Source organism: Pelophylax lessonae (assembly GCF_965119305.1).
Source record: "Pelophylax lessonae genome assembly, chromosome: 9".
Classification (NCBI taxonomy): Eukaryota; Metazoa; Chordata; class Amphibia; order Anura; family Ranidae; genus Pelophylax; species Pelophylax lessonae.
Window position 1 is genome coordinate 155,723,878 of NC_138776.1, and position 15,178 is coordinate 155,739,055.

Here is a 15,178-nt window from a genome sequence, read left to right on the forward strand (position 1 = left end):
TGCCGCAAATTCAATAAAACTCCCACTAACGTTTTCAAAAACGTTATTTTCAGCCTAGTTTTTGGTTTGGAGCATGCTCACATGGGCTATCTGCCAGAAATTGACTCTGGAGCTATTTTTGCATTTTACACTTTTATTAATATCTTTTTTTCTACTTAACATTTTCACACAGTTTAAAAGCAGTTTAGCTCAAAATCATATAACACATATTTCCCACACATTTTTTATTTTTTTCCTGCCATATTTTGTGATTTTGAAAAAATTAGTCCACCTTTTAGCTGGACTGTTTTTAAGTCCAGTCCTGACATTAGTTGATCTTAATGAATCTCACAGTTGGAGTTATTTTCCGCCCGCCGTTCTTTGAATACCAATTTCAGACTTAAAAATTCTCCGGTTCACAAAATCCCGCCGAAAAGCCATTTCTCCGTACTATGAATCAGGCCCATAATGACAGATCAGTGTAAACAGTAACAAGGTCAGCGGAGGTCAGCAATGGACCATAATGTAGCCTAAATAACTGTGTCCAGGGGACTATACTGCAAAGATGCCTTATTGGTGACTATGCTAGGCTCACTGGGCAGAGGTACCCGCTAAATAAATAAAGAACAGGGGTTAGTAGGATGGCTTAGTGGGGAAGGGGGTCAGTCCTGTATGTTGTTCTTCCACCGGCTATAGTTGGGCCTTTTAAGAAGCGTTGGTGCACTTAACAGTCTTAGTAATGCAGCACTCAGTATCCGTATGGGTGCACTATAGGTATGGTATAGTTGCAGTACATGCAACTCTATGCCAGGTGTCTCCACTCCCAGACCTCAAGCTTCTTTCCCTGCTGGATTGGCCTCCTGCCAATATGTGGGCACACAGCAAGATGTGCTCACATGGACTCCCTCGGCGCCAAGAGGAAGATATTGTTTGCGTAGTCCAGTAAAAGCTATTCCACCACTCTCCCTCTGCTTCAGTATATCTGGTAATTGTAGTGTAAAGGGTACATGAGACACTGTCCAGACAGAGGGTAAGGGGTCCTGCAGTCTCAAAGGACAGTCAGAGTAGAATGAAAATTCCTCCTACAAGATTTAACTAGACACTGACAGAAATTACAAGACTGCTATATACTGCTGAAGAGAAAAGGTATTTAGCAGTTTAAATCTATATTGTTCTCTGCCTACCTGAGAGCAGGATCTCTTAGTGAGGTCTGCTCATTGTATTTAGAGTGCAACTTTTGATACAGTCCTGATGATTGGCAGAGGTAAAATCACCTCGGTGCATGTGGGGATACTGTATAAAAGCCAGGAGCACATGTGCTCAAGGTCTTTCGTTGGGGAGCAGAGTCCCAGAGGGAGGGGGCAGCTGCCTCCTCCTCCGTAGAGGTGCCATGCCACCTCAGGGGGTCGTATTGAGGGCCGGAAGAGTAGCAGAGAGGAGCTGAACGCAGAGGTCCAGGGAAGCTGTCTGAGAGGGGAGACACTAGAGGTTCTGTTTCTGCAGTATTGTGAGTACAGGAACTCATGTCAAGGGGCCTGACCTGAGCGGGCCACCCCAGCTCCTAGGATAGTCAGTGGATGGGTGTCAGCAGAGAGGGGATGCTAGTGAGAGTGTCCTGAAGATACAATATCAATCCTCAAGTCGTCTTGTCAGAGAGTAAAGAGAGCAAGAGACTTAACCCCATCTACATTTGGGGCAGTGTGGATTAACAGCCTGGCTGTTCCTGATCACTAAAGAAGTTCCGAAGATAGAAGTCCTCATTTATGTGAATAGTTCAGTTGGAGTATCCCACTATTCCCTTCTCCTATCTCAATTACAAAATTTCTGGGAAGAGCCAACAGGAGTAAGGAGGGATTCAAGAACTCTAATTACTTATAACCGTGTGTCGGTAACCAGGGGAGCCTGCAGAGTTAATATCCAGCAGTCCCTGCAGGGGCAGCGCTACAATTATTTTTCCATGTTCTGTGTAGTGTGGATAACGAGATATAGTGAATGCAGGTTTAGTCCTGGCTTTAACGTCCTGTCAGGAAAAAGGTTGTCCCCAGGACAAGATGAGGGGGGGAATCCTGCTAGGGCAGTGATGGCAGACCTTGACACCCCAGATGTTTTGGAACTACATTTCCAATTATGCTCATGCACTCTCAGTGTAGTTGAGCATCATGGAAAATTTAGTTCCAAAACATCTGGGGTGCCAAGGTTCGCCATCACTGCTCTAGGGTCTCATTGACACAGGTGCCAGAGCACATTTATGTACAGCGTAAATGAGGTATTTGTTTATGCCGCTGGAGCCATATGCAGGCAGCCTACACCCAAGAGAATGCAAACCTGGCATCTGTACGGACATAGCTGCATGTCCTGATCTGACAGGGGTGCAGGGGCTCAGCACTGTTTGTGTTCAGGGCTGTAAATCCACTGCCTCTGCATTCACTTGGGTTACATACGTTGCCTGGCCGCAGCTCCAGGTTGCACCAGCTGCATAAACCAACATCTCATTCACGCTGTATGGGTCTCGGGGCAGCTGTGTGTATGAGGTCTAACAGCGAAATAGACAGAAGTTAAAAAAAAAAAAAGTTAAGTGGGGGAATGTCTATTTCTCAACTATAGAGTTTCCCTCACTTCCTGTCCAGTAAAACATTCTCCCTAGATCTGAAAGAAAGAGATATCTCTTTAACAGGGCCCCCGGATAGCAGTACCGCCTGACAGGGGTTCTAACTTTTACCCATTCTATCCAAGATTTAAAAAAAATAAAAAAGTTTTGGGTATAAATACATTTTAAGGGTCGATTCATCCACTAGTTTCCAATTTAACGAGCAGGGTCCTCTGATTCCTACTGTATTAAAGTGTATTGTATTTGTACTGTCTACCCTCAAGTTGTAAAGCGCTGCGGAAACTGTTGGCGCTATATAAATCCTATATAATAATAATAACTTAACAATTTGTGATAAGACAGGGTATTCATTTTGACTGGTCTCATAATGTACCACATTGAGGAACAGACCTTCAGCATTTTTTTTTTTTAGAACAGAGCAAGCAGGGATGGATCCCATCTGTATGTTATGGCGTGTAAAAGCTCAAAGGCGTTGTGGTGCCATTCTTAATTATTAGGCAGCAAATGCCTAATAAATGATGCCCTTCAAAATAAATGTAGGTCACGAAGTCCAGTGTGTGACAGTGCTATTTGAAATAAATTGCACTGCAACCACCAGATTTTATTTCATGCATTACAGGATATGTGTTACTGCAACACATAGAACTGAACAAAAGGAATGCTTTCTAGTTCTTGCTCCAGATATTGCTGTCTGGAAACCATGGTGTTAGAAATGGAATTTATCAGCACTGGTGCTAAATTAGGAAATCAAGATGGACCATGTAGGGCCTATTCGCACTTCATTGGACTTGGACAGTGATGCTGCACTACTACCTGCATACAATTTTGTTATCCTTATGCCACAAACTAAAAAAACTGAAATACAAAATTGACATGGCTGCACTTTACAGATCACAGTCACATATGTAAAATATAGATTTTTCTGCTACTATCCTGAGTATAGAAACATGTTAGTGCAAAGCTGTTCAGGGAGGCATGATATTGGCCTATGCAGCTTGCATAAAAGTGGAGGATAATCTGGTGTCAAGGGACCTGACAATTATTTAAAGTGGAACCAAACCCTTCTTTTCTTTACAGCCAAGGAAGCTTCCATTTTACCCTCTGTTTTAAATGCAATTGTCATGGTGCTGCACATGGGATCAATTATGACACCAGACATTTGATGGTTTTACAGTTTAGTTGAGAGCACAAGCAACTGTGACAGTTATCATTCACGGCATGCCTTGAATGTAATTGTTTTGGGAAAACATTAGGTTGGTGGGTTTAGTTCCGCTTTAAAACAAAATGGGTGAAAGTGGAAGTAAACTTCCTTTGCTGCCTTTTACCTATGGGTAAGTCTCTAATAAGGTTACCTATAGGTAGTGTAAATATCTCCTAAAGTGCACAGTTTAGGAGATATTTACATTACATGCAGCCAGTGACATCACTGGTGCATGTGCTCTTAACCACTTGCCGACCGCCGCACGACTATCTACGTCGGCGGTCAGCCGCTCACAGGCAAAGTGACGTAGGGCTACGTCACTAGCTTGTGAGGGTCTAGGGAGCGAGCGCGCGCCGCCGGAGGCGCGCTCCCGCTCCTGCGTGGTCACGGACCCCCCCGCGCGTGTGACCGGCGGACCCGATGTCCGCCGGTCACTCTGCGATCGGCGGGGGAGAGGGAGAAAGTCAGGCGGCTTGTGTAAACAAGCCGCCTGTCATTCTCCCCTGTGTATGAAGGATGATCATACGGTTCTACTATGTAGAACCGTTGATCACTCTTCATACATCTGAAGCCACAGCCAATCACAGTAGAAAGCACGCCCCTAGGGACACACATAGCCCCTCCCTTTCAAAAAAGTTTACCCCTTCACTGCCAGTGTATTTTTACAGTAACAGTGCATATGTATAGCACTGATTACTGTAGAAATGTCACTGGTAACCCCAAAAAAGGCAAAAATGTCAGTCAAGGGTCCGATCTGTCCGCCGCAATGTCGCAGTACCGCAAAAAAAATCGCAGATCGCCGCCATTACGCGTTAAAAAAAACCAACAAAAATGACAAAAATCTTTCCCTTTGTTAGTAAACGCGATAACTTTTGTGCAAACCAATCAAAATACGCTTTTTGCGATTTTTTTTACCAAACATAGGTAGCATAAAACAAATTGGCCGAAAATGTTAAAAAATTTTGATTTTTACATTTTTTTGGGGGGGAATTTCATATAAAAAAAATTTGAAAAATATTGCTATTTTTGCAAAATTTACGCTTTTTTTTTGTTTATAGCGCGTGATAAAAAAATCGCACAGGTGATCAAATACCACCAAAAGAAAGCTCTGTTTGTGGGAAAAAAAGGACGTCAAATTCTTTTAGATACAGCGTCGCACGACCGCGCAATTGTCCGTTAAAGTCACGCACATGCTTCACATACTAGCACATTATGACTTTACTATGCAGGGTTTAAAAAAAAAAAAAAAGTCCAGCGGTACACAACCGCTTTATTGGCACAAAAACATTGCAGTACTTGTCAAACAAGGAGAAGTTCATAGATACAAAGCCACTAAAAAGAATCATTATTTCCTGTATACAGAGATTCCTATGTGGCTGATAATTTTATGAGATGGCTTGCAAGAACAGATAAAACAGAGGAATGCCCATGGCTTCAAGGAGAATTGTGGTAAAAAGTACCACAAAGCACCAAAACAGGTTAATGGCTAAAAAACACCATTTCATCACCAATCCCCCCACCACCACCTTTGTTTCTCTTTTTTATAATCAACTGAGCTAGGTGAATAACTATCAGCCGAAAAGAGACTGCATTGTATCAGATGCAGTCTCTCTTTGGGTATTCAGGCAGCCCGGGTGTTGTGGCTGCTTGAATACAAAAGCTGGCAGAGGAGGTTCCTCCATTTAGCGTGGACGGGGCAATCAATTGGTTATGGTTATGGTGTATGACCAGCCTAAAATACAGTCAGGCAAACTACTTGGCACTCTTTCAGGCAAAAAGTAAACAGGGCTCAGGACAGAGAAGGCACACAATACAAAATGATATTCCTAAATATATGTTGTATAATATTGTACCTCAATGCTTTCTTTCCAGCAATGGATTGTTATTTCCCCATTCCTGTGTAAGCACCATGGACTTAGTCAAACCTCCTCTGGGGCAAGTAACTGCTCACTTACTGTATACTCCAACTTAGCAACTGGAAAGTTTAACGGGCAGGCAATGCAGTTGTGTGCTTGCATTTCTTGTGCCAACAGAACCTGAGTATTTTTCTGTCCCACGCCTCAATAGCTCAATCAATTCTATGAACCTTAAAGTCATGCAGGAAAGCAAAACCATTTTAAGTCTGAAAACGCTACTTGGCTCAAATATTATGTATTCCAACTTAGCTCAAAAAATTTGTATTTAAACCTGGATCAAAAAATTATATATTCAAACTTGATCTCAAGGCCCAGAAGGTAATGGACTTAGAGCTGCACATATTATTTATGCAGACTATGCAGCTACACAAGGACCCTTTATGACTTAGGACCCATTTATACTAGATGTGGGTCAGATGGGTGCTGGATGTAAACTGAGGGGCCAAAAACTGGTCTTACACAGAGACCCTTTGGTGATTCTATCCAAAACTGGATGGATTTACTACTGATCTTTATTTTCTGAATTACAATCTGATATTTTATGACCCTTTAAACCTCTGTGATTTTACCTCTATCCCAAGCATCCCCTCCATTCTTTAGCCCATTCTTAACTCCTTATTTGACTTCTTTTTTTCTGACCTTATGTGTTTGTTCACTTTACCCAAACTTCACAGTTTGTTATATGAGTAATAGATTATACATTCTGCTCTGCCTCTGTGACCCAGTACTATATTGACCTGGGAAAGCCTGGATGTCTTGAAAACATATATAAAAAAAAATAAAAAATAAATAAGTATCACATGGTCCACTTTTTTGTTTCTAAAAAAACAATGTAATTGCCTGGTACATCAGCCCGGTAGTATTCACTAGTTTCTTCATGGCCATCTGATCCATAAGAGTTGTTCAAATTCCCATTTACTGACAAAAAAAAGCAAAAAACAAAAAGAAAAAGATAATATCCATGATATCCATGCAGTGCTAGTAGTAGTCAAACTCCTATTTTTTAAATAATTAAATATTATGCTCCAGGTATATTCAAGTATCCTAACTGGTTTGATCTTACATTGCAACTGGTGCAAATGGGCAGTGCCATGTAAATGTAATCCTTAAAATTGTGTAATATTCCTGACTTACCATATGTATTTGGATGGAGATAGTGAGGAATTACATGATTTTTGAATGTGGATTATCTGCAAAATTGTTGCAGTAAACTAGAGAACAGCAACCTTTTAAATTGTTGTCTCTAAGCTTTGCATATCAAACCTGCGACCCTCTTCTTCTTTGTGGCCTTCAACCAATTTAAGGATTCATGCTGAATGAGGGACTAGACTTTTTTTTTTTCTAGTGGATGAAGGCTACACTTCATCATTTTTCAGCCAAATGTTTTATAAAATGTTTTATTCACAAGAATTTTATGTTGTCAGTTACAGATATTACTATAATGTAAACACCCAAGTGTTGTCATAATGGTAGGTACCCAAGAATTTATATATATATAATTCAATTAAACCTACTACAAGATGTCCCCGGGTTACGAATATGATAGGGTCTGTAGGTTTGATCTTAAGTTGAATTTGTTTGTAAGTCGGAACAGGTAAATTTTTCAAGTGTATCTCCAGCCAAAATAATATTTTTTAACTTTTTTTGGATAGCATAGGGAAGGGTTAACACCACTGTAACATTTTTTTGCTGTCTGTGCCCCTGTTCAGAAGATTTCACCTCACTTTCTATCCCTATGACAATTGGATTTTGAAAATTTTGGGTTGTAGAAACAAGGATTGGTGATAAAGCTTCAGTGGAGACACCTTTTTCCCATGAGGACTCTTACGCAAGTGAATTTCCCTTCCTAGGGGTAGATTTCTCCTCACTTCCTGTTTTCTCCCTCCGTTTGTAAGTAGTAGTCCTTTGTAAGTCAGATGTTTGTAACCCGGGGACCGCCTGTATTTCTTTTAAGTTTGACGCGCCCACTCTAAGCTATTGACCCTAAAATGAATTTCTTAAAGTCAGTCTACCTAAACTGGCCATTTAAATTCTGGGTCCACGCCAGACACTTTTCCTGATAGATCCTTTTTTTATTCTAGGTTACAAAACACAGCGCAAAAAAAAAAAAAAAAGCAGGAGTGATAGCCCCTTGCTTGGCTTTACAATGGCTTTAGCAGCTGACAGAGCTTAGACCTCCTACTGACTATGTGCTTGAGAGATTGGGAAGATATTGAGTGCCCATGGTCTTCCACTTTGTCTAGATTTAAACTTTAAAAGCTTAATAGAGAAGAGCCACATGACACAACCTTCTTCTCGGTGTAACAGAGTACAGTCACTTCCACCTCAGCTTTTTATACAATCCTTCAAAGAGCGGTCAGTTCAGAAAAAATAGCGCTGGCCTTCCTGTAAGATGCAAAGTCTGCCACAAGAGAGTCGGGTCATTCTAGTACACCCTTTTTTTTTCTCTGTAAACTAAACGTCTTCCGTTATCATGTACTTTCTTTCCTCTATGTGAGGTATGCTACAGTTATGTCTATAAACACTGTGTACAGTAACCTTGGACTGGAGACAGAGCAAAATAGAAATCCAGGCACAAGTTACGCCAGTCAAGGTTCGAATTATACATGTTTAGATTACACAAGAAATGCTATAAATATAACAACCCATAAACCAGTGGCTAACAGGGGACATAGCATGTTTTAAATAGTCATATAAGTAGCGTATTCTGCTCTCTTAATGTGTGGAAAGTCACTAATGAAATGCATAGCAGTATACCCTTTGTATGTCCTTCCCTTAAATAAATAAAATCATCCTCGTTTAAATGCAAGCAAGTTTACTACACAGACAACATTTATTTGGAGATTGGGAGTTACATATAAAATACAAAAAGTTAGCCATAGTAACTAATCAGATTCTTTTTCTCATTTTCCAGTCAATAAAAGATGAAATGTGATTGGTCCTTATTGGCAACTTTTTTTTTTTTTTTTTTTTAAATAGCCTTTCTTAGTATAGGCTAAAATACAAAAAAAGTCCAAGCGCTATTAATCAAAAACTCCCTGCAGGAGGTTGACTATTGGGACACTGGAAAATCCACACTAGAACAGTTCTTGTGCTGCCGATCCCAAGCATGGGATGCAAATGTAATGGAATAAAACACTAGAAAAGGGACAGCGCACAGAAGTGTCAATCAGGTATCAAAAGAGAATCCCCAGTCAGCAAACCATGTAATATAGTTTAATTTGTTGGGTGAATAAAACCAAGAAAGGCTGGCACGTTACCACTGGTATGCGGGAGGAGGTGAGGGCATTGTGGGATGATGAATGCCAATGGTCACTGCGAGGAAATCCAACGCTAAACCTCTTGGAGTGGTGGGGGTGTTCAACATACCAGGATGCCTATGGAGGAAGGGAAGATCCAAGCCGGTCACCGCAGGCGTGAACCAGCCATGTAGTGGAACCGCTGAGAATTGCGTAATGCCTGGAAGTGACGTCACTTGGTGGAAAGAGGCCCGATACAGGAACCAACGTGGAACGTAAGTCAATCTGTTGCCGTGCCGTTCCTGTCTTCCACCAAGTGACGTCACGTCCAGGCATCACGCAACCCTCGGCGGTTCCACTACAGGGCTGGTTCGCCCCGGCGGCGACCGGCTTGGATCTTCTCTTCCTCCATAGGGATCCCGGTATGTTGTACACCTCCACCACTCCGAGAGGTTTAGAGTTGGATTTCCTCGCAGTGACCATTGGCATTCATTCACCATCCCACAATGCCCTCACCGCCACCCGCATACCAGTGGTAACGTGCCAGCTTTTCTTGGTTTTATTCACCCAACAAATTAAACTTTTTTACCTGGTTTGCTGACTGGGGATTCTCTTTTGACACCTGACTGACACTCCTGTGCGCTGTTCCTTTTCTAGTGTTTTATTATAGGCTAAGCTGACATGGTAAGCTTTTAAGAAGTGGAAGCATTATTTGTTCTTAAAACAATTATAGAATACCATAAAAGGAAACCTGAGTAAACTCTAACCTGAGTAAACTGATTTTTTTAAAAGCAATATAACTAGAATGATCACTGTTGTGACTTTTCCTTAGTATCTGAGACATGTCGTGACCAATGCCAGTAAAAGGGTTATGTGAATAGATTTTCCAGAGGGTGGGGAATTTCTTACAGTCTTTGGGTGAAGGTGAAATTTGAAACGAAAATCACTTTTAACAAACTGGCAGATTTCATTACCCATCTATGGTGACCATAATAGTATTCTTCCTGTGTTTTCATGGAATCTTCTCTTATGATGTTTAATTTTAGTATTTCAGTGGCACAGCTTGTGAGTACCAATAACCTAACACAGCTTACATTACACAATACTAACATTTTCTATACTGATCTGCTTTGATACATTTGCTTAAATGACAATGCTTGCATCCTGTTTGCATCATGGTAGCACCAACTATGGCTGAAATCTGGTATTGTGGCAAGCCTTAAAGTGGAAAAAGGAGGAAAGAAACATAAAAGCTTCTATTGCCAAATTATTTTTAAAGGCCTTATGCACACAGGATGTTTTTTTTTCTTCCCCTGGCCTCCTTTGCTCCTGGCATGAAAAAAAGCATCTTAGCCCCTTCCCACCAACATAACACATATATGCGTCCTTATGGAAGTGGGCTTTTTTGCGTAGGGCTGCATATATGCGTATCTCCCTTTGTGCTGGGAGCACTCCCAGCAGAGACCAGGGTCTCACAGAAAGCCTCAGGCCCCGTACTAACGATCGGGACCCGGAACTCCCAATTCTGGGTCACCTGATCGCTGTGGTAGCCTCTCATTGGCTACCACAGTGATCAGTCACTGTGAGGCTTGCCCCTGTGTTTCGCTCTCTGTGTATGGAGAGGAAAGATACAATGTATCTTTCTCTTTCCTTGCAGAGAGGGAAAAAAAAAGTGTGCGTAAAAAAAAAAAAAAAGTGTGCGTAAAAAAAAAAAAAAAACCTAAATCAAGGTTTGATCTAGGTTAGTGCCGGGGTTAATGTTTGGGTCAAAGGTCAAGATCAGAGTCAGTATGTTTTCAGCCGGATTTTAATTTTTCTTTAAAAAAAGCTTTAGTGTGTGTTAGGCAGGACAGAAGAAAAAGAAAAATACGCACTATTGCTTGTGGGCTGTACTATGGGTACAAACAACAAATAACATACACATATGTGGTATCGCTGCAATTTCCAAGAGCAGGAACATTTATTTTGGGTTGTTCTTTGGTGGTAGGTTATGGTAGTAACAAGAAACATATGGCAATATACAAATCTTTTTACTACTTTCAGCCAGTTTTCCTATGATAATAATAAAAAAAAAAATCAGGAGATATCCATAATCATTTACTACCAAATGAAAGTCCAATTGGTCCTAAAAAAAACAAGGTAAAATCCACCTGGATGTACAAAGTAGTTATGATATGTATGGTTTTACTAACACATGTCAAAGTTGCAAAATTGTGCCTAGGCATTTATTTTTGTTTTACCCTTAGGTGTGAAGTAGTTAAAAAATGCACCTAAAGCCACATTTTGAATATGTTTTGAGGTGCATTTAGACATGTTAAGCATTTGGGCATTCATTAATTCTATTGTCCAGAAGATTAGGTGCGTTTACGCCACATCAAGCATTTTTTCTGCTCAAACGCTTCTCTTCTGAATGTGCAAGTAATGAGGTTTTTTCTTCAGCCTTTAAACGCACATCTACGGATATGCCTGTAAACACCTATATGTGCCTGACCACAAAAGGCTAACATAGAGGTGCATTTAGAGGCAAAAAAAAGTCAAATACCTGTAAATAGTGGCTTTTTTATGCCTTGTGTGCATGAGGCCAAAGGCTCTCATCAGTCATCCTAATCCTTGCCCCACCACCTAGTCCACTACTCCTAAAACAGCCTGCAACAAAAGCTGGATAAGGAAGCAGGTTTCTGTGGTTATTTAGAAGGACGTGAAAGGTTTCCACCCTTTCATCTAATTTTGCAATAAATATGCTTTCAATTAAAAATAATAATAAAAATAATGCATGAAATAAAAATGATTTGATTTTACATTACCATCTATCTCTACATCTTTCATGCAAACATTCAGAACAGGTAAATCACGCTACTCAATTTCTTACTAATACCCATATAAGGGCAAAACCACACCCATTGAGCCAAGCTTGACTTTCTTTTTGGACATGTATATATAATTTTTTTCTTTTCAAGATTGTTCTTAAAGAATGACCATGCATGTTTAGTATATACACTAGAAATGCAATGATCATTTAGCCAAGTGCATTACTGGAAAGATGGAGACATAAAAGAATTGGAATGACAAGACTGAGAAATTTTCAGATTCCATAGCTAACCCAACCCCGGGCCTGTTCATCTCCGTCAAAGACAAATGTGCTCCTGATGATGCCCTGAGCAAAGAACAAGCAAAAAAAAAAATCTGAAATTTCAGATGTATTAAACAACTGTGTATGTGTATTGGCTCTACTTATTTTATTTCTTATACCATCATCATTGTGCTCCAGTCTTGGGATCTCTCCTTCATGTTCTCTATACAGATATATTGTTTGCCCAGGGTGAGTGTCTATTCTAAATAGCCTAAATGTATATGTAACGGCCTTTACACTCTAATAGCTCTGCTGCTACTGCAGTGTTGCTGACTACCACATCAGATCAAAAACCCAAGAGCATTCTGCTGCAGCATAATCTTGATTCATGATTTTCTGTGTCTTGTAAAGAAATCATAAAACCTGCTTTTTTTTTTTTTTTTACTATATTCTTTACAAAAACAAATAGGCTATACAGTCTTGGATAAGCAGTATGGTGATTAGCAGAGCAAAGTCTGACTGATAAATACTGTACATCCTGTGACTTATTAATAAGGAACAGAGCTGTGTCATGGATTCTCACCTGGAAATCTCCGAACATACAACAGCTGCACATAAGAAGGATGAGCACTCCATGCAAGTGCAGAGGTTTCATTGTTGCTCAGCAATGGGATGCAGCTGTTTTCTCCTTTGACACTTCCCTCTGTCAGGATCAGCTGGCTGCTCTTCATTGAAGTCCTGCAGCACCCCCAATACTCCGGTCTGCTCTTTGATGGAGGGATCCTGTACAATTAGCGCCTTTGGTCCTTGCAGAGAGTTGGAAGCATTATCCAGAGAGGTGATATGCAAGTGCAGGCTAGCAGAGTGTGTGAGAGTGTACCAGGATCTCAGTTCCACCCACACAGCTACTATAGTTCTTAGGCAACCACCTCCTTCTTCTGACCCACCCTTGTATTCCAATCCTTCTTCTCCACCCTCTTCTTTTACAAGAGTCCCAATCAGTAGGGATTAGTGACAATCCATATACTTAGTAAAGCTATGTGCTACTTTATCAAAATATAGATTGGCATTCATCCAGCTGACTGTTTTGTCATTGTATTTTCCGACAGTCCCATACCACACAGCCTGGCAAATGCACGCCTTTGACAATTTTAATTATCTCTGGCATGGGAAGTTTCAAATTCCATGATGCCATTCATTTACAGCCGGGCTGATATAAAAGAAAAACACTCTGCTCCTTTTTTATTAAGAATACTATATTGTTTATATACATCTACGTCCAAGACATAAAGAAAGGAAATGAAACCATTTTTTCCAGTTGACCTGGCTTGCTATGGGGACAACAAAGTATTTCAGTACACAAGCAAAAAAAGAGAGAAGATAAGAGCGAGTATTGTTAAGCTTGGAAACAATGTCTGCTGTTAGGGTTAGGTGCGGTTTGTCTATTCACAGGCTTCTTTATATTCAGCCCCCTCCATCCATTATGACCTAGTCCGTATCTCACTGTTGTGATTTTCATTCTAAATAATCGGAATCCATGTCATCCATTCAGCAATTGTAACAGCTGACATTACGAGTAGGATTTACTAGATTGTTTTCTTAGTAGGTGGTTTAAAATTGCACTCACATTGTACCGTGACAGGGTACAAAGTTCTCAGCCACACTCACAGGGATAAGATTGTTGCCTTTGCTGATTTTTAAAAAAAAAAAAAATGTTTTAATATTTTGCTTGGACTGAGAATGGCTTACTAAACCACTGAAAGCTTGTCCTTAAAATGTAAAATTGTTCAAATAAAAAAAAAAATAATGAATAAATAAATAAAAAATAAAAAAATTTACAGACAGCAAGCAATCAACTCACAAGGATAAAAACTACACCGAAAACAAAAAAATGTTTCTAGGCGTGACGGCATTTCTTCTTCTACAGAACTGTAAAGCATTCCTGTTTCATTGTTACAGGGGTGTTTGCCTAGTAACATTAAATGAGGACTAAGTACCTTTATTTAAAATAATAGATCCTCTCTCTATGCTATTTGGTTAGTAGTGGCTTTTGCTTTATCGAAGTGTTCATCAGGGCAGGAACAAGGAGTTGTTTTTTTTTTTTTTTTTTTTTGTAGCCGTACTATTTAAAGGAATTATATATCAATAATGCAAAATTAAATGTAATACAGTAAACCCCCGCTCCATCGCAGTTCAATTTTTGCGGTCCCGGTGTATTGCATTTTTTTCTGTAATGGGATTTTACTATAGAAATCATTAAAAAGTAAATATTTTTGTGTTTTTCATAGCCCTTGCTTTGTCTCTCAGTATCTTTTATGTGTTTAAGTGCCGGTTCACACTTGTGCGGTTTGCAAGATCGCATGTAATTCGGAGCGCACTGCTCCTTCATTACATGCGATCTCATGTGCGGATGGGAGTTCAGCCATACACTTTGTATGGCTGAATTTGCAGCGCATCCGCAGCAAACTCGCACATGAGGCTTTTTTTGACCCGCATCAGAATCGGATTGCACAGTGGTTCACACTTGTGCGATCTGATTCTGTGCGAACTTGCAGATCGCACTGCGATATGCGATCGCAACCGGGGGTGTCGTTAACTTTTAATTGACACCCCCAGCGTATCGCATATGGCAGTGTGAACTGCCAGATGTACAGATGCGATGCGGGAACACGCTGTATATTCGCAGCGTTCCCGCATCGCACAAGTGTGAACCGGCACTAAATGAGTTTCTATTGTTTTAAAAGTGTGTTTAAAGACCTCAAAATGCTTTTACACGTACGGTGACAGTAAAAAAAAAAACATGCCTACAGTGTATTTTAATAGGGTTTTTCTATTTCGCGGATTTTCACTTTTCGCGGGTGGGTCTGGAACGTAACCCCCGCGATGGAAGGGGGTTTACTGTATTTACCATTTGCTGTCGGTATGAGGTAATACAGCCACTAAGGAATCATTTTTTTTTTTTTAGCTACTATGCTAAATCGCAGCATTTCTCAAACCTTTTTTAGTCACTGCTCCTTGAAAAGTGTGCAAAATCTCAAGGCACCACAGCCTGTAAAAAATGTAAATGGTACTTACAATCAATAGGAAACTTGAGCCTGGGACAATGCATGCAATCGCCTCAAAGGGATTGTAAAGGCAGAAGGTTTTTTTTTCTTTATCTTAATG

The 15,178-nt window shown here is 40.4% G+C and overlaps 1 protein-coding gene across 1 annotated transcript in view; it reads right to left on the bottom strand.

Annotated features, from left to right (window-relative positions):
* LOC309563142 (neurotrypsin-like) overlaps window positions 1-12,897 on the bottom strand; it is a 72,517-nt gene extending 59,620 nt beyond the window's left edge. The window contains exon 1 of the mRNA XM_082267468.1: window positions 12,597-12,897. Coding sequence (XP_082123594.1) covers window positions 12,597-12,668 — 72 coding nt within the window. The 5' untranslated portion in view covers window positions 12,669-12,897. The remainder of the gene's footprint in view (window positions 1-12,596) is intronic.
* Window positions 12,898-15,178: the final 2,281 nt, after the last annotated feature.